This window comes from Kwoniella shandongensis, chromosome 4 (genome assembly GCF_008629635.2).
Source record: "Kwoniella shandongensis chromosome 4, complete sequence".
Lineage (NCBI taxonomy): Eukaryota > Fungi > Basidiomycota > Tremellomycetes > Tremellales > Cryptococcaceae > Kwoniella > Kwoniella shandongensis.
The window spans coordinates 1,416,694-1,442,056 of NC_089290.1; the positions used below are offsets into that span (position 1 = coordinate 1,416,694).

General features: G+C 50.6%; 8 protein-coding genes and 1 non-coding gene across 9 annotated transcripts; 6 read left to right on the top strand and 3 right to left on the bottom strand.

Moving 5' to 3' along the window:
* Positions 1-147: 147 nt before the first annotated feature.
* CI109_102551 (uncharacterized protein) lies at positions 148-2,480 on the top strand (the record flags this gene model as incomplete). Its single annotated transcript, XM_032006958.1, has 6 exons — positions 148-547; positions 610-1,041; positions 1,103-1,270; positions 1,333-1,952; positions 2,016-2,126; positions 2,193-2,480. The coding sequence occupies 6 exons, from the start codon at positions 148-150 to the stop codon at positions 2,478-2,480; spliced, it is 2,019 nt and encodes a 672-aa protein (XP_031858739.1).
* A 179-nt stretch (positions 2,481-2,659) lies between these two features.
* Positions 2,660-4,245, bottom strand: CI109_102552 (uncharacterized protein; the record flags this gene model as incomplete). The annotated part of the gene is made up of 8 exons (XM_032006957.1): positions 2,660-3,155; positions 3,221-3,310; positions 3,364-3,472; positions 3,532-3,573; positions 3,655-3,841; positions 3,908-3,994; positions 4,056-4,087; positions 4,224-4,245. 8 exons carry the CDS (start codon positions 4,243-4,245, stop codon positions 2,660-2,662), a joined length of 1,065 nt encoding a protein of 354 aa, XP_031858738.1.
* A 627-nt stretch (positions 4,246-4,872) lies between these two features.
* Positions 4,873-4,987, top strand: CI109_102553. Its single transcript, XR_004236760.1, has one exon. It is a non-coding gene; the product is annotated as a 5S ribosomal RNA (ribosomal RNA).
* A 225-nt stretch (positions 4,988-5,212) lies between these two features.
* CI109_102554 (Grx4 family monothiol glutaredoxin) lies at positions 5,213-7,539 on the bottom strand (the record flags this gene model as incomplete). The annotated part of the gene is made up of 4 exons (XM_065967157.1): positions 5,213-5,343; positions 5,410-5,773; positions 7,121-7,195; positions 7,360-7,539. The coding sequence occupies 4 exons, from the start codon at positions 7,537-7,539 to the stop codon at positions 5,213-5,215; spliced, it is 750 nt and encodes a 249-aa protein (XP_065823229.1).
* Positions 7,540-8,011: 472 nt separating this feature from the next.
* Positions 8,012-9,853, top strand: CI109_102555 (peptide chain release factor 1, archaeal and eukaryotic forms; the record flags this gene model as incomplete). Its single annotated transcript, XM_032006954.2, has 10 exons — positions 8,012-8,029; positions 8,099-8,116; positions 8,168-8,252; positions 8,317-8,395; positions 8,454-8,512; positions 8,563-8,752; positions 8,811-8,826; positions 8,883-9,212; positions 9,268-9,484; positions 9,543-9,853. 10 exons carry the CDS (start codon positions 8,012-8,014, stop codon positions 9,851-9,853), a joined length of 1,323 nt encoding a protein of 440 aa, XP_031858735.2.
* Positions 9,854-10,443: 590 nt separating this feature from the next.
* CI109_102556 (uncharacterized protein) lies at positions 10,444-12,568 on the top strand (the record flags this gene model as incomplete). The annotated part of the gene is made up of 12 exons (XM_032006953.1): positions 10,444-10,619; positions 10,716-10,809; positions 10,953-11,014; positions 11,078-11,142; positions 11,251-11,386; positions 11,448-11,476; positions 11,559-11,679; positions 11,741-11,833; positions 11,887-12,027; positions 12,083-12,181; positions 12,247-12,325; positions 12,383-12,568. 12 exons carry the CDS (start codon positions 10,444-10,446, stop codon positions 12,566-12,568), a joined length of 1,281 nt encoding a protein of 426 aa, XP_031858734.1.
* Positions 12,569-13,480: 912 nt separating this feature from the next.
* On the top strand, positions 13,481-16,489 carry CI109_102557 (uncharacterized protein; the record flags this gene model as incomplete). Its single annotated transcript, XM_032006952.1, has 5 exons — positions 13,481-13,753; positions 13,812-15,353; positions 15,424-15,849; positions 15,964-16,251; positions 16,367-16,489. The coding sequence occupies 5 exons, from the start codon at positions 13,481-13,483 to the stop codon at positions 16,487-16,489; spliced, it is 2,652 nt and encodes an 883-aa protein (XP_031858733.1).
* A 236-nt stretch (positions 16,490-16,725) lies between these two features.
* On the bottom strand, positions 16,726-22,042 carry CI109_102558 (uncharacterized protein; the record flags this gene model as incomplete). Its single annotated transcript, XM_032006951.2, has 13 exons — positions 16,726-16,913; positions 16,972-17,075; positions 17,137-17,189; positions 17,241-17,354; positions 17,418-17,576; positions 17,632-17,937; positions 17,988-19,343; positions 19,394-19,873; positions 19,932-20,201; positions 20,253-21,042; positions 21,142-21,212; positions 21,469-21,661; positions 22,032-22,042. 13 exons carry the CDS (start codon positions 22,040-22,042, stop codon positions 16,726-16,728), a joined length of 4,095 nt encoding a protein of 1,364 aa, XP_031858732.2.
* A 103-nt stretch (positions 22,043-22,145) lies between these two features.
* On the top strand, positions 22,146-25,304 carry CI109_102559 (uncharacterized protein; the record flags this gene model as incomplete). The annotated part of the gene is made up of 7 exons (XM_032006950.1): positions 22,146-22,183; positions 22,252-22,402; positions 22,469-23,349; positions 23,401-24,226; positions 24,285-24,434; positions 24,488-24,624; positions 24,680-25,304. The coding sequence occupies 7 exons, from the start codon at positions 22,146-22,148 to the stop codon at positions 25,302-25,304; spliced, it is 2,808 nt and encodes a 935-aa protein (XP_031858731.1).
* Positions 25,305-25,363: the final 59 nt, after the last annotated feature.

Sequence of the window (25,363 nt, forward strand, 5' to 3'; positions counted from 1 at the left end):
GACGCGTCTGTTTTTCCACATTCATCATTCGTTTGTTCCGATCACCACCAACACCAAATCGCCATTTAACTCAAACTCATCGACACTTCCCCACATGTGGCCTTGACGACCTTCGACGTGGATATGACGTGAGGACGGCTTGTTACAATGTCGAGTTTGAGCAATCCCACTCTCGAGATTCGTTCGATAGGACCTTCACCTTCTCGAAATCCGTTCGCTAGACCGAAGCTCGCCCATTCGACGAACAATGGTAATGGTACGAGCTCAGGATCGTTCACGAGGAAAACTCTGCTTCCAGGTATAGGTCTGTCCAGTCCTGCGAAATTGTCAAAGACGGCGACGACGACGACGAATGAGATTGCAGAACCAGTTCCGCAGAGGAAGAACAGTGATGATGGTCAGATGAGCACTCCCCTAGGAGGAGAGAGGAGGTCGGCAACGCAGAGTGGGACTGGGGTAGGAGCAACTTCGGGCAAGAGTAGGAATGCCTGGAGACTATTATGGCGTGGTGGGCTCGAGATTGGTCGCGAGGGTTGGAGACTGGATGGTATGTCGCACGTACTCAGTCTATGGGTGAAGTGGAGTAGTATACTGACATATACCTGGTAGGCATCACATTCTTCGCTCTACTGTCTTTCCCACCGCCAACCCCTTCGGCTTTGACTGCCACTCCTAACCCTTTCGACGCACCCATTCAACCTCATTCCACACCATCTACCTCAACCGTTATCCCTACCGCTACTTCCCCCTTTCCGCTCTTGCAAACCGGCGACACCGATCTTTGTCTCTCGCTCGAATCGATGAGAGGTAGGAAATATCTCCAAGTACGAGGTCTGGTCGATCTTCCTTCCGACGAAGTTTTAGAAGGTGCTGGTGCCGAAGGAGGGTCGGACGATAGTGGTGGGGTGCAAATGTCGATTGCGCCTGGAGCACCATTACTTGCCGCTTATTTCACCGGACTGCTGTGTCGGAATGAGAAGCTCTCGCCAACTGGGCGGACGTTGAGTGCTATCGTCATTGGTCTAGGTGATGAGGGTGTTGGTGAGCTACAAGTCTCTGCCATGTTCCTGGTAGCGTACGCAAGCTCACAAAGTTTCCGTAGATCCTAACCCGAACTCCAGTATACTGGTATATGGACAACGACAGGATATTGATTCTTCCACTGGGGAGGGTGGTCAACCCACTCTTCGACTATGCGTTGGAAGGAGAAAACCGCCTCCCCCACCACCTGCTGCTAAGAAAGTACGACCAGGAGAACCATTACCACGAGGTAAGCAATGATCACATCCCACTTGGCAGAGCAAAGGTAGCTAATGAAGATACCTGCCACAGCCCCACTGTTCTTCCCCGCTAAAGCGCCTAAGAAGCCACCACCTCCTTTCCCCAATCGATCCCTTTCACGGACTTCCTCACTCTCGTCGTCAATATATCATCCTCCACCCCAAGCTTCTTCTTCAGTAGCATCAGTAGCATCAGCACAAACGTCCGTCTCTGCGCCTACCGCGGCGCCTGCACCAGTATCTGGTCGAACACCCGGTCGAAGAGGAGAAAAACGACCTAGGAAATACGATCCAGATATCGATGGTCGAGAAGACAATACAAGAAAGCGAAAGGCAGGGAGGATCGTGTTTGATCGAACGGCGTCCGCAACGAGCGCTAGTGTTGGGTTTGAGGAAGGAGCAGCTCCTGCTGGGATGACGGCGAATGCTGAGAGAGAAGAGGAAGACATATTTGGGAGAAGAACGACGGCTAGTATAGGACCATCAGCCTCGATATCGATGTCAAGAGCAGCATCGAGCGAGAAAATGATCAATCAGCATCTTCACTCAGAAGGTGCTGGAGAGATGACAGACGGGGCGGAAGGAGGTGGGACTGGCAATGACGACGGTGCACCAAATACGGGTCGAGCGAAGAGAGTCAGAGTACCGCAACAAGTATTGGATAACAAAGCTGTCAGTTGATCGTGACTTCTTTGATTTAACAGAGCTGTGAAACTGATGTGCATCCCTTTGCAGGCTGTTCGGAAACAGACTTTGGTTTTACTTGAAGGTAGAGGTATCTCACGGTCTCACGAGATGTTCAAAGATGTTTTTGGGATGACAACGAAAGGAGCATACTTTGCATTCGTACGTATATTTACCCTCCTCCTGCACGATTTCGTTTCGCTGATTCGTTGATCTGCACTTGTGTAGCGAGATCAACTGCAAGACGCACCACTATCAAAACTCGACGTACAACGTATCGTCAACGGACATCTAGATATGTACCTTCCCCCACCACCACCTCGCACTGCACTTCAAGATGATGCGTACGCACTCGCAATGGAAGAAGAGGCGGAAGACCTCGTTAAGATTGAGATGAAAGAGGAATATGAAGAAGTGAAGCTAGAAGGGACATTTTTGCATCTGCATGAGATTGAAGGGAGAATCAAGTTGGAAGCGGTTGTAGAAGAAGACGAAGTGGATATGAAGGAGGAGTAAGCGGTCGGACGGCAAAGACAATGTAGCACTAAAATAAATTGCATCGTACACACGTATTGTGTCTTCTTCATTCAAAATGCATACTCTATCGCACAACTAGACCCCTTAATATGCCCCTAAATACCCTTTTACACCTAGATACCCCTTTACACTTGCTTGCATACACCGACTGACAAGACTTAAGCAGACTTGTCAATGTCTTGGATGAGGATAGACCTGTATCTGACGGTGTTGTCCTCGACAGCCTTGATGGCCTTTGCTGCGTCCTTCATGGGAAGGATAGTGACCCAAGGCTTGATCTTCTTGTCGGCAGCCAATTGCAACATCTTCAAGACTTCCTGTCTGTTACCAAGATGACTAGAAGCGAGAGCGGCACCGTTACCTGACAAAGCTTGAGAAGTGATATTGCTAAGACCTTCCTCGGGCATACCGACAAAGACGAGTTTTCGCTCGACATCAAGTAATGAGAGAAGCTCGTTGATGGGCAATTTGGAAGAAGAGGCGGTGACGATGATGACGTCGAATTCGAGCTCGTGTCCCTTTTCGAACCCTTCGGTGGTGGCGATGAACTCCTTCGCTCCCATCTTCAAAGCATCTTCCTTCTTGGCGTCGGATCGCGAGAAGACGGTAACATCGGCACCGAGAGCAGTACCGAAGAGAACAGCGTAATGACCACTGAAAACGGCGGCCAAATCAGCTCCTGGACCCCATAGTGTTGGTCGTTTGAAATATGCACTTACAGACCACCGAGACCGACAACACCGACCTTCTTACCGGGTCCAGCACCGTTCCTAAGAAGAGGAGAGAAAACGGTGATACCAGCGCAGAGCCTGATGGAACAGAGTCAGTCCTGATTTTGCAGAGCTCTCAGGTCAGCACTCACATGGAAGCAGCGTCGGTGGACTCGAGAGACTCGGGGATGGGGAAGACGAATCGCTCCTGGGCCCTGATGTGTGTAGAGTAACCACCCTGGTGCTCGGCGCCGTCGTACCCTGCATTATCCAATATCAGCGTTCACGTCGCTTAAATGATCTTCGAAAGGCACACTCACAGTGGGTGTTGTAACCGTGGACAGGCTGGACACAGTAGTTCTCTAAAAAGATTTCGAATCATCGAAATCAGCCGACCGCGAGCCTGAACCTGACTCGAAGCGCCAGCGCCAGCTCTCACTCACCGTTGGGTCCCTTACAGGCCTTGCACTTTCCACAACTTCCAACCTGAGCTCCAACACCGACTCGCTGGCCGACCTTGAACTCAGTAACCTTAGGACCGACCTCTACGACTTTACCAACGACTTCGTGGCCAGTGACGATGAATTTGGTGGCGAAAGGTCCCCAACCGCCAGAGATAGTGTGGTGGTCCTATGAACAGCGAACATTGTCAGTTTTCCGTGAAGAACAAGATGAGATGAAAGCAGAAGGACTTACGGAACCACAGACACCACAGACTTCGACAGCGACGGTGATTCGATCATCCTCAAGAGGCTCGAGCTCGTACTTCTTGACCTCGAAGTCCTGTGTGCCAATCGCAACGTGTCAGTGATAGGACAATATTTGGCGCGATAGTATAACTCACGAGGTAGTTCTTGGGGTCGGTGATAGCGTAGCCTATGTGTGTGATGTGAGAGTCAGCTAAAGTCGTCCGCGGGTGTGTAGCAAATGAATAGGGGAACAACTGTTCGCAAACTTGCGGAAGCGCTAACAGGAAATGGTCCATCTCATGAAGATAAAACATCTGACTTACCTTGAGCGTGAGTGATAGCCATTGTGAATATGTGATAGGAATTACTTTGTGAGTAGATTTAGTAAGTTCTGATGAGACAATTTCTAGAGGGGAAAGAGGAAGAAGTGGATTATCGTTGGAAGGACTTTACTCTTTATATACTTGTACTTCTATAATGGTAAAAAGTCCAGCCATATACGATGGACGATGCACCATGTTTCCCCTCGTACCCCTCTACTCCCCCCGCCGAGTCCCACTTTAACGGTCCAGAGCGTCATTTAGACGAAAAAACCCTGGATTGCTTATCGGCTACCGGCCCGAAACGGCTCATCACGTGGTTCAGAAGTGGGCTCCCGAAGATATAGGATGTGGGGTAAGTGGGTGGTCGTCCAGCAATAGATGAATACATGTTGAACCGGTACTGGTGATAGCAAAGTATTTCGTGACTCAGAGGAGAGTATGCGAGCAATATGTGATTACATGTCTTGATTAGTTCAGCGAAGAACTCGACAGATAAGTGACTCACTCACTCACGGCTTGTGATCGGAACTTAAGAACGAAACTTTCCGCTCAACGAAGGACGGGCATTGCCCCACATCCGGCTCTACGCGTGAGGAGACCTCTCATCATTGAACTGCTTTTATATCTGTCACAATGGTGAAATATCATCTACGGCCATAGAAGCGAAAAAACACCGCGTCCCGTCTGCTCCGCGCAGTTAAGCTCGCTATCGCTCGGTCAGTACCAAGGTCGGGGACGACTTGGGAATCCCGGGTGCTGTAGTTTTTGTTTCGAGCTGCATGAGAGTCAACTGGGGAGCGATGCGTCCGATGAAAATCACGTATGGAAAACGTAGAAGTACCAATGACCTAGGTCGCATGATTTGTTATATACATACGCTCACATACATCTATATACTAACCGTCTCATCATTACCCTACTAGACCAACCAACCATAGGGATTCTAACCACAACGCCGCTCATGGAAAGAGAAGAGGAATCGTTCTACTCTACTCAGCCTTTTCGTCTCCATCCTCTTCCTCGGCACTCATCAACTCTTGCCATTCTCCGTTCTCGATCATCTCTCGGAGAATGTCAAGACCGCCAACGAGCTCGCCTTTGACGATGATCTGAGGGAAAGCTGCAAAGATCAAACATGTTAGCGAAAGGAGTTGTACTAAGATTGATAGATAGCGTCGATACTCACTCGGCCAGTCATTGACTTTCTTCAATGTCTGTCTGACCTCCTCGTCACTGAAAATGTCAAACCAGGCAAACTCCACCCCTTGTTCTCTTAACAATCCAACGGTCTGTCGAGAGAAACCACACTTGGGCGCTGTCGGGTTACCCTTCATGAACAAGACAACTTTGTGCTTGTTCATCAATTCATGACACCTCGCAACAATCTCCTCTTCGGTACGTTGTCGAGGCTCGGCAGAAGGTGCTTGAGGAGTGGCGTTTGAGGTAGCGAGGGGTGCGGAGGATGTCGATGAGGTGCCGGCGTGCTGAGTGAGGACTGTTTGAAGAAGGGTGGCATCGGAACCAGAGTGTCGAGCAAGGAGAGTGTGACCCTAATTGTCGGAACGCAAATATCACAGAGGGATGAAAGAACAAAGGGTGTGGTAGAAAAATGTCCAAGAAATATCAAATATAGCCCGCGAAAGCAACCAATGAAATTGTCCAGTATATCGATCAGGAGTGTCAGGAACGCCGTGTAGGCGGGGGAAACGGGACACGCGAGATCGACGAGCCATCGTCATCATCCACAGGTGCGTTATCGTTAGGTTCAGAATGGTATTCCATAGCCAAAGCGGATGGTCGCCGGGGACGGAGAGCGGAGTCACGACGACGAGGGAACGATGCGTGAGCAGGCGATGACGCACCGATATAATCGGGTTTGTTCCCGCGAGGAGAAGCAGAAGATGAATGGAGATTAACAAAGGGAGACGCAATGGGTTGTTGTGTTTCGACATCAGTGTTTGGAGTCGGCGAAAGATTCAGCAATTGGCCGGGGTCCAAAATGGGTGGCGACGGAGGGATCGAGTGGAGATAGTCCAGTTTTTCCAATGGCGATGGTATGTGACGTTTGTTCCGTAAGAAAGAAGAGTTTGCAGTCACAGGAGTGGAATAGAGAGATCCCCCACGACGAACAAGAGGGATTTTGACGTGCGAAGGGTTGTTAGGCACCGAATGAATCGATTTGTTACGATTATTGACCATGGCGAATTTGGCAGGAGGTAGATCGGTCGGAGACGGTGTTGCAAGTCCAGACGCAGACGTCATCGAGGTTGACGGTGTACGGATGATTGATCCGTGTGATGAGGCCGTCGATGAGGCAGACGGAGTACGCGAATGAGACAGGAATTGGAGTGGGGTACGAGGGGTAAATCGCGAAGGAGGGGGAGGAAAAGGCGATTTTCCAGCATATGGCGACGGAGCAGCAGAGGGTCGACCAGTAACAGGCGTGGGTTCACGGGCAGGCATGTCAGTACATGGAGAAGGAGGTCGTATATTGGGCATTTCCGAATCGTTGAAGTCGTCGTTTGATGTCATGGTGGTAGAGCAAGGAGAAAGGCAGCAATAACGTCAGTATGTGCTATCTTTGCGAGTAAAGTGGTGCAAGGAAAGGGGACGCCTGCTCAAAATGCGAAGATGATATTGGTAGCATGGTAAATAACCTCGCCACTTGATCTTGCCCCTTGGAGCCAATTGCTGGCCAGACTTGTCGCTTAGAGAAGAAAAGAGGCCACAAAGGATAGGAAAGGAGGAAGAAGCTCAACGGTGGGTCGTTGGCCAAGCGTCTCATCTAAGGCTGGCTCGCCCGGAGCACGGACCGATCGACAAGACTTATCGTCAAAGTGATGAAAGGATTGCAGGAGGAGCAAGGCAATACAAGAGATAAGAGGAAGGCGACTCACACGAAGAAGAAGGAAAGATGGAACAGCATCGATTTCGAACGACTCAGAGATATCGGCGAGCTCTTCGGCTTCGATCTAAGCGAGGGAAGGTGTTGAGATAGGCGATCAGACAGGTAACGTGTGGAGAAGAAGGACGGATGAAACGACAGTCAGCTTAGTCAATCCCTCACACCTAATCTGATTGAATGATATGCACGAGCAAGCTTCTGGTTTGATGACTATGAAACAAGCCTACTCACGTTGAGGAAGAGAACTGATGGGAATTGTGAAGATTTCTCTTCTATCACCTTGTTGAAAGCGGCGCACGGTTCTGCCCATGGTGCCCAGAAGTTGAGGCATGAGACTCTGTTGAGATCAGCCGAGAGGAGGGATTTGAAGTGATCCGGGGATGTGACGCTGACGAGGTTGGACGATGACATTGTGTTAGATTATTAGGTCGATTGCGGTGTGATGGTGTATGATGAGACTGATGATTGATAGGACGATGAATTGATGTAAGAGGTGAAAGTGGTGTGTGCTTGATTGTGATACAACTTTTTGCTGCTTGGTATGACAAACTGATATTATCTGATATGCTGCTCGACGTTATTACTCATTGATTCATTATTCAATCTTTCGCTTGGTGGCGACCGGGGGTCAATCGATGAACGGGATCAATTCATTCTCACTCTGCCACGAGGTTGCAACTTTTCAAATCTCCGTCAAAAGCCACAGTCACTGCTCCTCCTACTAACTCACACTCTCTCACTTTTGTTCAAATCGTCATTCTGGAAGACAACCCTTTCTCATCAACACTTACTTTCCTTAAAAATCGCTGTAGAAGCGAACAGTACATAAGATCATCGGATCAACACCTCACCTGAAAAACTAGAAAAACAAACATCAATCAAAATGTCCAGCGCAGAAGAGGTATGTTCAGCTCACCGAAGAAGAAGAAAGGAGAGGAATGAACGTTACTGACAAGTGCTGCTTCAACAGACTGATCAGGCTATCGAAGTGAGCTGCAGCATGATAGACCCAAGCTCAAGCTGACTGTATGACTCATAGATATGGAGGTACCGAAAACTCCTCACCATGCTCGCCAACTCTCGAGGTGCTGGTACATCATGTATCACCCTCATTCTCCCTCCTCGTGAGTTGCCTCTTCAAGGCATGCTCGTTGAAGGCAGGCCCTTAGCTGAACATTCCAATTATAGGATCTCAAATCTCCCAGGCGTCTAACATGTTGACAACTGAATATGGTACTGCTTCCAACATCAAGTCGCGTGTCAACCGGTGAGTTTCCATCATCCGTATTCAATATCTTTCAATGGCGCTGATTCCCGCAATCCAGTCTCTCGGTCTTGTCTGCCATCACGTCCACACAACAAAAGCTCAAGCTTTACAACCGAGGTGGGTCTTCTTGTCACAGTGTGTCCGAACAATCGTTGACCTCTTCTCAGTTCCCGACAACGGTCTTTGTGTGTTCGTCGGAACTGTGCTGAACGATGAAGGAAAGGAGAAGAAGATCTCATTCGCTTTGGAACCTTTCAAGCCTATCAACACGTCTCTGTACATGTGTGACAGTCGATTCCACGTCGAAGCGCTTGAAGAATTGTTGGAGAACGACTCGAAGTGGGGTTTCATCATCATGTGAGTGATTTGGTCCGACCCACAAAGGAGGACGTGCTGACAGTATGTTTTTGCTTAGCGATGGTAACGGATCTGTACGTTTTGCAATGCCCTTGTATAATTGATAATGGTGCTAATAATACTCTCACAGCTGTTCGGTACCCTATCCGGTAACACCCGTGAAGTCGTTCACAAATTCACCGTCGACCTTCCCAAAAAGCACGGACGAGGTGGTCAATCCGCTCTTCGTTTCTCCCGTCTTCGAGAGGAAGCCCGACGAAACTATGTCCGAAAAGTCGCCGAGCTTGCCGTTCAGCATTTCATTACAGCCGACAAGGTCAACGTCGCTGGTCTGGTCCTGGCTGGTAGTGCAGAGTTGAAGACGGATCTGAGTGGAAGTGATCTTTTCGACCCTCGATTGTTGGCGAAGGTCGTCAAGGTCGTTGACGTCAGTTACGGTGGCGAGAACGGTTTCAACCAGGTACGTGAATTCATCATTGTGTACTGGACATAGTTGCTGACGAATATGTCCACAGGCTATTGAACTCGCAGCCGACTCCCTTGCCAACGTCAAGTTTGTTCAGGAGAAGAAACTTATCCAAAAGTACTTTGACGAGATCGCTCTCGACACTGGCAAATACTGCTTCGGTATCCAGGATACTCTCAAGGCCTTGGACATGGGTGCTGTGGAGACTTTGATTGTCTGGGAGAACTTGGACATCATTCGAAACACCCTTCGAAACGCAGCTGGAGGTGAGTTTCAACGAGAACCGAATGAGCACGAATTATATTGACACCGATCGCTTTGCAGAGGAGATCATTGTCTTCGCCAGCCCCGGTGAAAAGGACCGTGAGAAGTTCATGGACAAAGCCACTGGTACCGAGATGGAGTCTGCTGCGGAACCTCAACCGTTGCTCGAATGGTTCGCCGAGAACTACAAGGACTTCGGAGCTACCCTCGAGTTCGTTACCAACAAGTCTCAAGAAGGAAGTCAATTCGTCAAGGGATTCGGTGGTATTGGTGGTATCTTGCGATACAAGGTTGACTTTGCCGACTTGGGTGACCAAGATGATGACGATGACGAGTTTTACGGATCTGACGAGGACAGTGGTGAGTCCTGAGCGGGTGCAATCTGGTGCAAGAACAATACTTATGATCGCTTTCACAGATATCTGACGAGATACACTGGGCAATAAAGCCCCGCTCAGCGCCACGCGCGTGGAGGGGCACGATGGGGAAGAGAAGGTGCAAGCGCGGGCAAAGGTGCCGAGTGGGGCTGTTGGAGCGGGCAAATGCAGGATTGGTCAGTTGGTACTCGATGTTCTCAACACTCCAAGGCTTGTTGTGGCGGCGGCTTGAACTTGCCTGCAAAAGGGGTACGAGAGACTACGACGACGACCGAGAATGAGACCTGCAAGTGGAGGGATGGAGGAACTGGGATGTAAATGAGCGTACGAATAATGATTCTGTCCTTCTTTTACCTAAAGCCGTTCATTTTATGTAAATTGTCAATACAAGCAGAGCGTGAGCATGAGCATTTCGCACACCATGAAGCGTACCACGTGAAAGACAGGTACCATAAATCGGTCATTGCCGAGATACTCGGTATGAGTTGTAGCCCACACTCTCGCGTATCTCTCCTTGCCTGTTAATCTCTCTCCATCATCTCTTGCATCTGCTGAGCCCACTATCTGCATCAAACCTTGGCAAGATGTCAGACCAACCTCTACTTCCTCACAATGTGCCTCCACCCGCTCCACGACGAGGATTGATCCTCACCACCATCCTGGTCCCGGTTTTGTTGATTGCCGGTATCATCTTCGTCGCTGTCAAGGGGGAAGGTGTTCCGAAGGATGATCTCGGACTGGCAAAGTACTATCTGAAGAGGTGAGTCTATGACCGACATACAGAGTCATGGCAGCGCGAGCTCTCTCTGACTGATGAGAGGGGAAGCTGATTGTTGTTCTGTTTACGTGTGGATAGCTCGCCAGTGATTGATGGACATATCGACTTGCCTGAAATACCTCGTATGTTCTATAAGAACAATGTATCCGCTTTCGATCTCAATAAGAAGACTGTGAGTGTGACGAGGTCTTCTTCTTCCATCATTTTCTCTTCCGGAACCCATGCAAGCCGGTTGTCCTTCATGCCACCTACACCTCCCTCCCCCCTTGAGTTGTGATGGCGTGATTTAGCTTGGGCTGATGTTCGAACTCGCAGGTCGGTCACCTGGATGTACCCCGAATTCGAGAAGGTCACTTGGGTGGTTTCTTCTGGTCCATGTGAGCTGTCCTTCCCAATACTGGAAGTCCAAGTGGACAAGTGGCTGATAGCCCATGTTATAGCTATGTCGATTGTCATGATGGAGAATACGGCGATGACTTCCTTAACCCCACCACTGAAGTGCGAGGTGAGTTACTCCACCTACCTCTAATGGACGGACTATCATCGTAGTTGCCAAACGAAGAAGAAAGGGAGGCTGGACGCTAATAGCTGGATCGTTCTCATGGGTTTCCAGACACACTCGAGCAGATAGACGTCGCAAACAACATGATCGAGCGATATAGCGATACCTTTGCACATGCTCGTACGGCCGATGAAGTGGAAGCTGCTATCAAACAAGGAAAAGTTGCAAGCTTGTTCGGTCTTGAGGGGTATGTCCATGACCTCTTCTTCCAGTGATACTGGGATGTTTAGCTGACATTGGAGATTTAGTGGTCACTCGCTTGGTAACTCTTTGGCAGGTGAGTCATTTCCATGGTGTCTACCAGAATGAGCTCCGACGAAGGGTGAAAGACGATGTGCTGACATCTTATTACATGGCAGTACTTCGAACATACTACCAACTTGGTATTAGGTACTTGACCCTTACGCACAGTTGCAACAACGCCTTTGCCGACTCGGCTGGTGTCTTCGGCAGTGTCAAGGAGAAGTGGGGCGGTCTTTCGTAAGTCTATCATACATCCATTTGTGGAGGAATGCTCACCCACTGGAATAAACGTGCTCAGGCCTCTTGGTAAAGAGTTGATTTACGAGTTGAACAGACTTGGTATCCTGGTGGATATCAGTCATGTCTCCGACAAGACCGCACTTCAAGCTTTGTGAGCTTGTATCAATCAGTGCGCAGGTGAGACAAGCTGATGATGTTCGTCAGGTCTCTCACTCGTGCCCCTGTTATCCTCTCTCATTCGGCTGCCCGTCACTTCAACGAGAACTTGCAGCGTAATGTCCCCGACACCGTCCTAGCCAAGATTGGAAGGGGCAAGCATCAGGTAGACGGTGTCATCATGGTCAAGTGAGTGCTGCCTGCTTTTCACAATGCAAATGGTGCGCTAACTCGCAATCTACAGCTTCTTCCCTGTTTTCGCTTCGCCAAACCCGAGCGAGGTCGATGTGGCTTACATCGCCGACGAGATTGAGTACATTGCCAAGAAGACAAGCAAGCACCAGTGAGCTGGCGCCTTCGGCTCCAACACGATGCTTAGTGGAAGCTGATGGGGCGGAATCCGTGCAGCGTTGGAATCGGGTCAGACTACGATGGTATCGAGAGTACCCCCAAGGGTCTCGAAGACGTCTCCAAGTATCCCAATCTGGTAAGCAGACGTGCTCGTGAGATCCGACACGAAAAGCTGATCATGTGTCCGGCGTAGTGGGCCGAGCTTATTCGACGTGGATGGACCCAGAACGAGCTGTCCGGATTAGCAGGCGCCAACTTCCTTCGTGTACTACGAGGAGTGGAGAGCGTAAGCGCCAAGTTGAAGAAGGACGGAAAGGGTCCTAGTTATGCTATATACGACAAGAGGAGAGACTTGGATCCCGTCAAGCCGCCCTATTAGGGCGTACCAGTCGTCTCCGTGGGTATAGGCTGGTGAGACCGGATTGGAAGGAGGGGGAGATGCGAAGAGGGAGGTGGGGGAAACACTCAAAATGAACAAAGTGTAGCATGGACTGTTCAGCATGTCCTCTGTGTCAGTCTATCAAGAGCCGAACTGCGGGTACGTGACCGTGTGGCTGACTGGGATGAATGTCCACTGGCACTGTATTGAACGGTCATCCAAGACAGACATGTCTCACTTTATACTGACTTCACTAATCTGATCAACGTTGGCGCAATGTAATCGAGCAGTAACACTTTGTCTAGCGAATGGATGAGATCGATGGTAACTCTAGCCGGATTGTATTACCCTGCCCGGCTCGACACGGCCGGAAAAGAAGTGTGTGTATGCCGAAGCGATGCCGAAGGAACGAACGAGACATCCTGATGACGCCACGAGACCAAACGAGGCTGGTCGCGACGAGTTCCAATGATCTGATCCGATCATACGTCCACTCTATTGAGTGGACGACCAGGCTGGCAGCATGTGCTCAGTCCAGGCGTAGACCGTACAACTGCACTGCGTCGGCTTGGTCGTACCGATACTGAGACATGGTCGCAGCCTTTGGCACGCCACGCTGTACAATATTATGCACTAACCACACACGTTGATCGATCCATTGACGTGAGGTAGAAAAGGACTGAACTTCTTTCCGTCTTTCAGGTCTCTTCTTCATCCCCTCATTGGATCACCAGACTCAACACAGGCTTTGCTTAACGACCTAACGACCATTTTAACGAATTAACGACCAACCCCACGCTCATTACCCACCACTCCCGCTCCCCTAACGACACCAACACCAACACCAACACCCATCTCACACGACTACTTCACCTCACACCGAAAACCAACACACACACGACACACCACACGATGAAGACCTCTACCTCATTCGCTATTCTTACTCTCCTCGCAACCGCTTCGACCTCGTTCGCTGCGCCTCTCCCAGTGCCCGTCGGTACGAATGTCGATGTCAATCTCGATCTCGATATGACCAAGAGCAGTAGCATGGCCTCGCCCCCTGTCAGGACTACTACCACTGGTAAACATGATGGGAAGAATGGGGGCCACGAGACCAATACTGCTAAGAATGAGAAACACCTTGCGAGAGCTGAGGGAGGACTTGCCGGTGGAGTGGTTGGCAATGTACGTTTCGCTCTCTCACTGTCTCGCATAGCGCAGATCACTAACGCACAACTCGTAGGGTGTTGACGCGAATACTCTTCAGAACAGTTCTTCGACTGGAGGTATTTCCGCCCTTTCAGGCGTTACGAAGCCCCTCACGGGCACCGCGTCGACGATCTCAAGCACCGTCGGTAAATCCACTGGTCCTCTGACTTCTTCAGGTGGTAGTCCACTTGATCCCATCCTCAAAGGGGGCGTTACCAACTTACTCGGTTCGACCGAAGGTGTCGATGCACTCTCTTCTACTTCCAGTACCGGATCACAGACCGGAAAGACTGTCCAGAATACGAAATTCACCCCTGGGTCAGGTTCAGGCCCAGTTGTCGATCCGTCATCTACAAGACTCTTGACTTCCACAACCAATACCGCGACTGGTAGTGGAGGTGTGGCACCCGTCGTCGATGGCAGTGGGAAGACAGTGAGCGGTACTACAGGCGCTACACTCGGTTCGACAGACAGGACTGCCAATGGTCTCAATGCCGGTAATTCCCTCGGAAGTGCTGGGAAGGCTGTCGATGGAAGTACGGTGGACAAGACTGCTTCTCCTATTACGAAAGGCAGCAATGCCAATACGGTCGGCAACGCTGCGTCATCCATTACGGGCGCCAACGGTGGTACCGGTAATACTGTCAATGACGTGATCCAGACCACCGATCCTCTCACCAAAAGCAACTCGAAAGACGTCCTCGGGAGTAGTGGCAACGGCGCTAGTAAGCTGGTCGGCACCGACTCCAAGACTGTGAGCAATACGACCAACGGACTTGGCGTTGAGAAGACTTCGAGCGGGACCATCTCGAAAGATGGTGCGCATGTCAATACGAACGATGTAGGGAATACGCTCAAGTCTTCATCAAAGGCTCAAGGTCAAGTCACGAAGAACGTCAACGCCGCTACGAACAATGCCAACAACAACGGTAACGGGACTGTGCCAGCCGGTGCAAGTTTGAATAGTGTCAAGTCTACAACAACCGGTGCCAATCGGGTAAGTACCAAACCTACTACCGACTCAACCAAGAACAGCGCCGAGAACTCTCTAGGGAAGGGTCTCAACACGGTTGATGGCACCACCGGTACTGGAGGAACTACTAGACCGATCACCACTCCTGCTCAGGGTGACATCAAAAAGACCGATCGAACATCTTCGACCGCCCAAACCGGTGTAGGCAAGACAACTTCCAATGTTCAAAAGACGACTTCTCAACAAGAGACTGATAAGACTGTTGATCCACTCTCGACGCAGGTTTTCCCCTCGGGGGACGATGCGCATTCTTCTTTGTTGACGGTGACACATCCGAATGCTCAAGCTAAAGTGTTACAAACTCCTGGAAAGGCGGACACTCTCTTAGACAAAGATACGAACCAGGCGACAGGAACAGGCGCAGGAGCGGGTGGAATGACAATCAACAACAACAAAGATCAGAATGTCAATGTGAAAGTTGAGACTCCGAATAGGGTGAAAGACGATGCGGTGGTGGATAAGTCTGGACAAAAAGTCGGACCGAGCGATCAACGTGGCAATGTAGTTGAGGAGGTCGTACAGGGTAAGATCCTAGCCAAGGAGGTGAGTAACACATATCCTTTGAACAAAGCTGGAGTGGCAGAATACTGATAGAACAATGGTCGGTTCGCAGTCTACCAAATCGTCCGCACCTCCTCGTACAGCTGCAGCCTCTCGTCCCACTTCATCAACCACAAAACACACCAACTCGAATCACACCTCAATTCCTGCCACGAATCCCAACTCCAGCTCCGCGTCTCTCCCCGTCCCTGCTGTATCGTCCACCGCATCCACGCCACACCCCGAAGTCTTCGTAGAGTACAAGAGTGCCTCCGCCGCCGCTACCTCCGCCACTCTGTCCAAAGCCAGATCTTCCTCTGCATCTGCATCTGCTTCTGCTTCTGGGAGTGGTCGTGGTGGTGGCAAAGGCGGAAAGCAATTACACGCTGTCACAACCACTCCCAGTGCCAGTGCAAGTGCTACGAAATCACAACAGGTTCAACCTGTCGTCTCCGCACCTGTTGTTGAGATCGGACTAGTCTCGAACGGTGTTGAAGTGGTGAGTGACGCGTACCATCCTCCCGATTTGCAATCTGCCCTTTGGCTTCCGCTGTTTCGTCAAGTAAATCAAGTATAAAGCTGACGAATTCGATTCCTCCGTTCTCCTTTGTAGAAGGACCAACTCCCCTCATCCATCCGTCCTCTAATCTCAAGCACTTTGACCCACCTCTCCATCCTCCCCTCTTCCACCGCTACTACCAAAAACCTCCTGAAGACCGTCCCTGTGACTAGCGGTGGTGATGGTGGTGGTGGCGGTCGTGTCCCCCAACAAGCTCGGATCGCTTATGATCAAAGATCGACACATGTCGTTTCTTGTGATGGGAAACAACACAAGGATGGGGATGTGATTGAGGAATGTATTGATCGGGACTTGGTCGCTCAAAGACCCGCTAGAACGGAGGTAAGTTCGCAAAACCACATCAAACATCGCCAGGTCACATTCCTGTTTTGTTTGAGATGACTTGGCGAGGTCTGAGGGAGGTACACGACGCTGATCACCATCTTGTGCTATACAGGTCTGCCCCGACGATATGCAACATGATCTGCAAAACATCGCAAACACTGACCCACTCCACATGGTCCAATCCCAGCAGATCGCCAAATACGTCAGACTCTGTCTTACTGCTGGTGGACTGTGATAGGGAGAATAGTCGCACTTTGTACGGATCGTGGGATCATATCTTGGGATGCACCTTCTATCTCCTCTTCATCTCCATCTCTCACTTGGACTACAGTATGCAGAAGGCGATACGAAACACACACGACTTCATCATTGAATATGTAAAGAATGAGAGTGTAGATTAAACGACAAATACAACACCCAGGGTATATACACCTCTCCCCTCACTCCTCACATTCACGTTCACGCTCACGGTCACGCAGCGGCTTGTACCTCTCCTACCGTCGTCGCTGTAGCTCCTACAGGCTGTGCTCCACCTGAGAACTTGCTTTCTACATATTCTTCTAATCTCCTCTTGGCACTTTCGAGATATGATTCTTCCTTCAGATTCAGTTCCACTTGCTCTGCAGGCGTTCGCTTGTGGTGGAAGTAATCCTCGGTTTCTGAAAAAGTCGTCAATCACAATCCACCCTGAAGATACTTAATTAAGAGGGAACTCACCTGGAGTGAAAAACATGCGGTAATTGCCCAAGGCAATCTTGATGTCCATACCATCTTTGGTCTCCACGGACTCGTGGGCAAGTTGTAGGTCCTTGTCAACGTTTCTGTTCACCAGTCTGGGTTAGCAATGCTCAATGGGACATCTTCTCATCACCCCTCGCTCACCTTTGCAAGAGTGGAGGATCAACTCGGTGCGGCAAGCCCTCAGTGGGGTGTGTCTGTCACGGTTCGGTCAGCTCAAATAGCGTCGCCAGCTCTGCCTGACTTACCAGAACGTAACTCTCGATATATTGTCTCCACTTCTCTTGAGCAGTCTCAGCGTCGTCAATAGTCAAATCTTCTCTTCCGAGAAGCTGTACAGAAACGACATCTTTGGTGGGATGCTACACGATGCCATCAGCTTCCGCGAATTCGCCATGAGGCGACCTTGGCAGATGAGGACTTACGAATTCTATCTTGAACAGATTCTCTTCGGACCCTAGAACGCCCTCAGCCTGCATTCTGTATGCGATCTGTCGTCTAGTTGTAGTCTTTTCCGCTGCTCTGTCTCGTTGCAAGAGAGCAAACAGTTCTTGACTCTTCATATCTCCAAGAATGGTTTGAACCTGAGATCAGATCGTTAGCCCAATATCACATACTACCAAGGGATGCGCCACTTACCTGCTTCACGATACCCGCAATGACTCGGTCCACTGTGAACATAATGTACGCCTTCTTCCCGAACATCAGTCGCAGTGTCTCCTCGAAAGTGAGGTTGTCGACCTCGTTCTCAAATAATCGCTCGGACATGCTGAGGAGATGACCGTAATAATGTTGGGCAGGGTTCTCGCCGCCCTCGATACCGTAGTACGCGGTCTCAGGCTCAGCAAGACCAAGCTTGATAGCTGTAGGGTTGATCGGCTGCTTCTTCTCTGAGGCAAGTTGCTCCGCGATCTCCTTGCAAGTAAGCAGACGAGAGTAGAGGATCTGTTATAATATCATTAGCCTTAGTCAATATGATGAACGATCATACGCACTTGTATCAGTCTCAAAAGGACGTAGAAGTGGTTGTTGGCGAAGAAGTTCGCCTTTCTCGTTGACCGAGGTTTAGGCTCAGGCGCACCGGCTTCGGAGCTCCTCTCTGATCCCGGCTGAGAGTCGCCTAGTCCGTCGATCTGAACCCAGGTCTGCTCCGACGCCTCGGCACCAGCTTTGTCCTTCTCCACAGCTTCGGCCACCGCCTCGGGGTCGGCAGGTACGGGTAAAGGAGTCTCCGCACGTTCTCCGCTCTCGGTCACTGGGGTACCTTCGACCGATGCCACGCCATTCTCGCCGTTTTCACCCTCAGGTCCAGGAGTTTGGGTGGAACCCCTCTTCTCTCTGCCAGCGTTCTCTCCCGCTTGCTTGAGAAGTTTCTTCCTCAGATCCGAGGCGTGAGCAGCCTTCTTGCCTCCTCGCTTTGAAGCTGTAGCGACACTGGCTGCTTCGTCATCGTCGGCCATACTGACGTCCCCATCTGAGTCTTCCGAATCCTCGTCGGGTGTTTCGCCGTCCTCATCTCCAAACTCGGCATCAAACTCGTCCTTGTCAAGCAGGAAGAGTGCCGGTACAAAGTCTCGTAATAATCGTTCGACACGTGTTTGATCTTGACTTGAGAGGGAGTTGTTCACCCGATCGAGGTAGCTAATGATGAGCTTGAGGACGTCCTTGAGTACAACCTGGTCCTTGAACTCAAACTCCATCTGTGGTCGAGCTCGCCATGGTCGGGGATCAATCAGAGTCGATCGAGCATTCGCCCACTCCTTGCGTTTCAATTCAATCTCAGCGATGAGACTCTTCGGCATGATGGTCTTCTTGTCGGAACCTTTGAATTGGACACCCTGGTGATCGAGGGCCTTGTAAAAGTTCTTCGCGTCCTGTTCTCGCCAAACTCTGTTCCACTCCCGTTGCGCCTTCTTCCACTCCTCGTCTTTCGCCTTCAATCGTTCAAGTACGATGGGAAGGGCCACGACGGGGTTTTCGTGTAGCGCACGGATGATGTCAGGACCGAGCTCCTTGCCATAAACCTTCTTGATAATCCGTTGGTAGATGGACTTGCTCTGACCACCAAGTCCAGCCTTCAGGTTGAAGTTGGCCCTCTCCTCGGGGTCCATGGTCTGGATCTTATTGTTCAATGGCTCAAGAAGGGCAATGGTTCGAAGGTTGGCCTCGATATGGTAATCGTACTCGTGTCGTTCCTCTTCGGATTTGTGCAACATCTCCTCGTAGGTGTTCTTCTTGTGAGAGATGAAAGGCGCAGCGTCCTCGGCAGCCCAGGTAGGGTGTGATACCCACTCATCGTTCAGGACTTCCCAGCACATAGCGTCTCGACCGGTACATTGAAGATTGATTTCCTGGTACAGAATCAGTTCAAGATCACCGATCAGGCTGCTTATCGACTCACAGTTCGAGGCAACTTTCTGTAACTAGGTCCGTAAGCCTTGACCTTAGGTCCGGCCAGATCAGGTTTGATTCTTTCAAGCATGGGGGTGTTCTCGACGACTTGAGAGTCTACGTTGATCATGCCACCAAACCCATAACCGCCTTGCGCCGTGGTGGGGTTAGGCGGTGCTTTGCCATCTGCGTCCGCACCGACGGTCTTTTGGAACGTAGCCCATACGTCAGGAGCTTCGCCAATGAAGAGGAAAGCGCGCTCAAGCAGAGTCTTCGTGTCGATCATATCTTGCACGAAAAGATTGATAAGCTTGAGGAACTCGTGGTACACGACTTTGTCATCAATGGCTTTCTTAACTTTGTCGAAGAAGGCGACTTCATCTGGTGAAGCAAGAGTCTGAGGGAGACTGATGCCAGATGCCGGAACCGTAGCGCTAGCCTCGCCGTCCTCTCCAGAAGGACTGTCGCCTCGTTGTCCAGGCCTCGATTTCTGTCGCCAGAGACTCAGCAATAGCATAGGGCAAACAAGATTCGCGGGTTTTACTTACCTTCTGCTGAGCTGTAGCTTTCGTGGCATCTCCAGGCGCCGCTCTCCTCTTTTTCTGTGTGCTTGCCTCCTTGCCTTCCTTGGCGCCCCGTTTCTGGCTGCCAGCGAGCTTGTCTGGAGGTGCAGGAGCGCCCCCCGCAGCTGCTTGCATGAAGGAGCCAAAACCCATTCCGCTGAGACCGCCAGGACCACCGTTCTCGGGCAGGAATTGCTTGAACTCGTCAAGAAGGTCTGGTGCATTGTTGAATAGCTTGGTGACCTGCTCGTACACCTGTAAAGCGGTTTGTCAACTTGTGCCCTCCGCTCTCAACACGCAACTCACCTCGGCAATATCCCTTGTGTCTCGCTGATATGTCTGCAGTATCTCCAAAAACTGTTTGTATGTATCGGGGTCGCTGTTGAATCTGTTCTTGATCTTGTTGACGAATGAGATTGCGTGATTGAACTCGACAATAGGTGTTCTGGAGCCTCCTTGGGCGGGTTGCGAGGCCGTTTGAGGAGCATGAGCACCACTCAGACCACCGGATGCGAGAAACTGAGCGGCTGATGGGGTGGATGGTCCAGAAGGGGGTAAGGGATGAGAGTGTGCAGGCATGGTCAAGGGGCCAGGAGCCGGTTGCGTCCCAGACGATCCAGCAGGTCGAGCTGCAGGGACTGCAGTTGCTGTAGCCGTGGCGGTTGTGCTGGGTCGACTTGCGTGAGCTGGAGCGCCTTGGAAGGGAGGTGGTCCGCTTGCGAGGTGTGACTGAGGAGACGGTAGCGGTTGACTGGCCGCAGTGGACGCTCCCGTCGCAGGTGGAGCTTGACTTTGGTATGGCGCACCTGAACCAGCTCGACTATCCCTTCCTGCGTTCTCAGCAGCATTCCGAGCCGCTGCCGCTTCGCTCCTAGCCTCTCGTTCCCGTTGATCAATTGCTGCGGCAAATCCACCAGGGATCTGACTAACGGTACCAGCGGGAGTGGTGACCGTGATGAGTCCTTGAGGATCCCCTTCTCCTCCAAGGCATTCGATACGGTAACCGGGAGGAAGGAAGGTGTTGAAGCCTTGGATGAGTGAGGGGTGACCCCTAAACAGGGTAGAGACACGGTCGATAACGCCAGGAGTGTCGATACTAAGTGAGTAGAACCATGATGTCAGTCAAACTGTACGTTGCCAGCAGGAAGCGTGCAAGGACGTTTGTATGGGATGCAAGAGCGGAGATGATACTTACATTTGACCCTTAAACTCCTTCATCACATCCAAGAAGCGATTGTATACATCGGGTTGGTCGTTGAATTGTATCTGTCAAGTTGATGCACCATAAAAAGGTGATCAGCGTCGTTTCGTATAGGTTGGGCGGGAAACGGACGAGGCCGGTGGAGGTGTGTTTTTACTCTCTTTTCGTAGAATACGAAGTCAAGAGAGGGTGAGACACTGCCAGGAAAAGTGCCATGTGAAAACAGATGTGCCCTTGCCTTCTGGCAGCATCTGAGAACGGATGAAGTGAAGCAGGGAGGGGTGGATGCAATGCAGAACGATATGATGGGTGGATGCTCACCTTGACTTGATCCAAATATGACAGCGCGTCTCTGACGTTCAACGGTCTATATGCCGAGGCTTGAGACGAGCTCTGTTGCCATGTCGGCGAGGGACGTTTTGGCGCCATAATGAACGATGACTGGCAGTCGGCGGCGTTAGTTGATCGAGAGTCGACAGTGGATGCGTAATGATGTTTTGTGAAGGGGTAGTGACTATAGTTTGTCTAGTTCGAAAAGGGAATGTCGTACGTGAACAGTGGTACAATGGCCAACCCTCTCGATTTGAGTTATGGCTTCCCGTTCTTCGGGGTATCACGAGATGACCTGGACAGCCGAGGATATAGGGATGATAGCTATGAGTCAAGATGCGAGGTGAAGTAGAATGCAAGGTGAAGCAGGAGACTGACTGTAATGAGTTGGTTGAGGGGGGGAGGTCCAGGTAGGACCAAACCGGATCATCAACGTGATCACGTGATCAAACAATGGGCTCTTGCACATTATTCACTCTTCGTATTTATCCCATTTTATCCTGAGCCAGAGTCAAGTCGTTGCATCACAAGATAAAACTAAAACTTGTGCTCACAAATGTTGCATCTGTAACCGCAGAAGGGGTGATCATCACTCAATCAACTACAGAACAGCTCAACGTAGAATACATTGGGCCACTCGCGAGCCACTTCACAGAGAGACGAACAAAATGAACGGCTCCTCATCGAGAAAGGCGCTAAAAACGAGGTAAGTTGGCTGCTATCAAGATAATTATGATACCGAACATACCGCTGACTTACCTGTCCCACCTTTAGCTTCAGAGCCTCACCTAGATCCCTTCGACCGATATATACTGGTGGTCCAGTCCTTCTCACCAAAGATGGACAATGGCTCATCAGTACCATGGGTGAGGAGGTGCTGGTGACCGAAGTTAAGACAGGTTTGGCCATTGCCAGAGTGAGAGGAGTGAGTATACTTCGCCTCAGCGTGACAAAGTATGTCGAGAGATCGACTGACATGACACTTGATTAGGACTCTACGCCAATCAGCTCACTTGCGCTATCATATCACACCGAGCCACCGACACTGATCACCGCTCACATGTCAATGTCAATTCGATACTACCCCCTCCCCGAATCTGCTCCCCTTGCTGCTACGACCAAACCTCCTCTCCTCAGCTACACCCGAGCTCTTCCCCGAGCTCATTCAGCCCCTATCCTCGTCTCTGCCGTCTCACCCGATTCAACTCTCCTCGCCACCGGCTCTTCGGACGGGATCGTCAAAGTCTGGGATCTGGCTGGAGGATACGTTACGCACATGTTCAGGGGACACGGTGGACCCGTCTCAGCTTTACGGTTCAACTTCCCCGACATCGCTGGGGAGGAAAGACGGCGCATGGAGCTCTTGACAGGATCCACGGACTCAAGAGTCAGAATATACGATCTTCGAGATGCCAGTGCGAGGGTTGTGGGAGGTGGGAATGCAGTGAAGCCCAAAGCGGTGTTGGAAGGTCATGTTAGCGTTGTCAGAGGGATAGACGTGACACCAGATGGTCGGTGGGCCGTTACGGGTGGAAGAGATAAAGTGGTGCTTGTTTGGGATTTGCTGTCATCCGAGGGATCAGGACAATCATCGAAAAAGGCAGGCAAGGGAAAGGCTACATCAAGTGGACCGACCTTGGTGCAGACAATCATCGCTGGAGAACAGATCGAATCGTTGGGACTGCTGCCGAAGGACGAGCGAGTACTAGGTGTCGAAGCAGGACGAATTTTGTGTTACACTGGAGGTGACAAGGGTGCAGTGAGAATATGGGATGCGCTCAAGGGCAAGGAAGTTGCAGCAATGCACGGCGTGGAAGGTGTGGACGAAGTAGAGGTGGACGAGGATGAGCAAAGAGGTGTCATTAGTGTCCTGTAAGTCGATCTGTAAGGCACAGGTCCTGCAGCAACTGATGATTAGCATAGATACGACATCACTTCTTCGACACTACTATCTATCCATGCGGACCAAAATATCATCTTCCACTCCCTCACTACTTTACAACCTGCTCGACAGATCGTCGGATTCAACGATGAGATTGTCGACGTCGGTTACCTCAACGCCACCCCTTCCTCATCATCCCATACTCATCTTGCCGTTGCTACCAACTCGAACCTCGTACGAATATACTCCACATCGACATTTGACGTCCGTCTACTCTCAGGACACAAGGACATGGTCCTGTGTCTCGACAAGTCTATTGACAACCGATGGTTGGTGACAGGAAGTAAAGACCACACTGCTCGAGTATGGGCACCTACACCTGAAGGCGATACATGGCGCTGTATCGCCATATGCGAGGGCCACGCGGAGAGTATCGGTGCTGTTGCTCTTTCGAGGAAGCTGGACGATAAAGGCAAATCTGGACGGTTCCTCTTCACTGCAAGTCAAGATCGAACGATCAAGATGTGGGATCTCACCTCTATACCTCTCGATACCTCTTCGATCACAGAGCCTATAAGACCTCGTTCTATCTCGACACTCCGTGTGCACGAAAAGGACATCAACTCTCTCGACTTAGCCCCCAACGACAAATTCCTCGCCTCGGGATCTCAAGATAAATTGGTCAAGATCTTCCAAGTCGACTTTGATCCCAGCGGAACGGGGACGTTCAAATTGATGGGTACCTGTAAGGGACACAGAAGAGGAGTTTGGTCTGTCAAGTTCAGCAGAACGGACAGAATCGTGGCGAGTGGTGCAGCGGACCGAACAGTCAGATTATGGAGTTTGGATGATTTCACATGTTTGAAGGTGAGCTGTGTGAATATCCGGTTCACAAGCGTGTCACTAATATTCTTGGATTTGTTAGACATTTGAAGGACATACCAACTCTGTGCTCAGAGTAGACTTCCTCAGTCACGGAATGCAGCTGGTCACCTCTGCTTCCGATGGCTTAGTAAAGCTTTGGAACATCAAGGACGAAGAGTGTATCAAGACCTTGGATAACCACGAGGATAAGGTAAGTCGCGATGCTGTATTTATATTATTGGAGATTGACATGACTTCCTATAGATCTGGGCTCTTACGGTCTCTAGCGATGAGAAGACAATTGTCTCGGCTGGTGCAGACTCTGTTGCTACTTTCTGGGAAGATAGTACCGAGGTCGAGCAGGCTGAGAAGAACGACGCGCTGGTCAAGGCGGTTCAAAGGTGTGTGAATGAATGTTTGCAGACTATGGTCGAATGCTGACGACATCTGATCTAGTGAACAAGACTTCACCAACTACGTTGCGCTCAAGGACTACAGACGTGCTATTCTCCTCGCTTTATCGATGTCTCAACCCGGTCGACTCCTCCATCTCTTCTCTACTGTCATCCAATCACCTACCCCTGCGCCGGGTAGCATGACTGGCTCGACCGAGATCGACCAGGTTCTCCGCACACTTCCAGGTCTGGACCTCGTCCGACTTCTGAAGTTTGTACGAGACTGGAATGTCTCTGCTCGAACGTCGCCAGTTGCTCAGGTCATCCTCAATGCTATATTGAAGCTACGTTCGGCCGAAGAAATCCTCAACGCCTTTGATTCCGTCGGGAAAGTCCCCACTATCACGCACGAAGACGATGAAGAGGAAGACGGAGAGGAAGAGAAAGAGAAGACCGATGCGGAGAAAGACAAAGCTACGGAGAGGAAGAACAAACGACAAAAGGCAATAGCTGCACCTATATCGATCAAGGAACTGCTGGAAGGTCTTATCCCTTACTCGGAAAGACATTTCACGCGTGTTGACAAGCTCGTCCAGGAGAGTTATATGCTTGATTATGTCTTGGGAGAGATGGATGGAGGGTTGTTCGGTGGTGAGGTGATGGAATTGGATGCGGTAGAGGAATAGTCAAACCTTGGGTTCGGGATACACCGGTCAATATCATGTATGCATTGTGATTACCACAA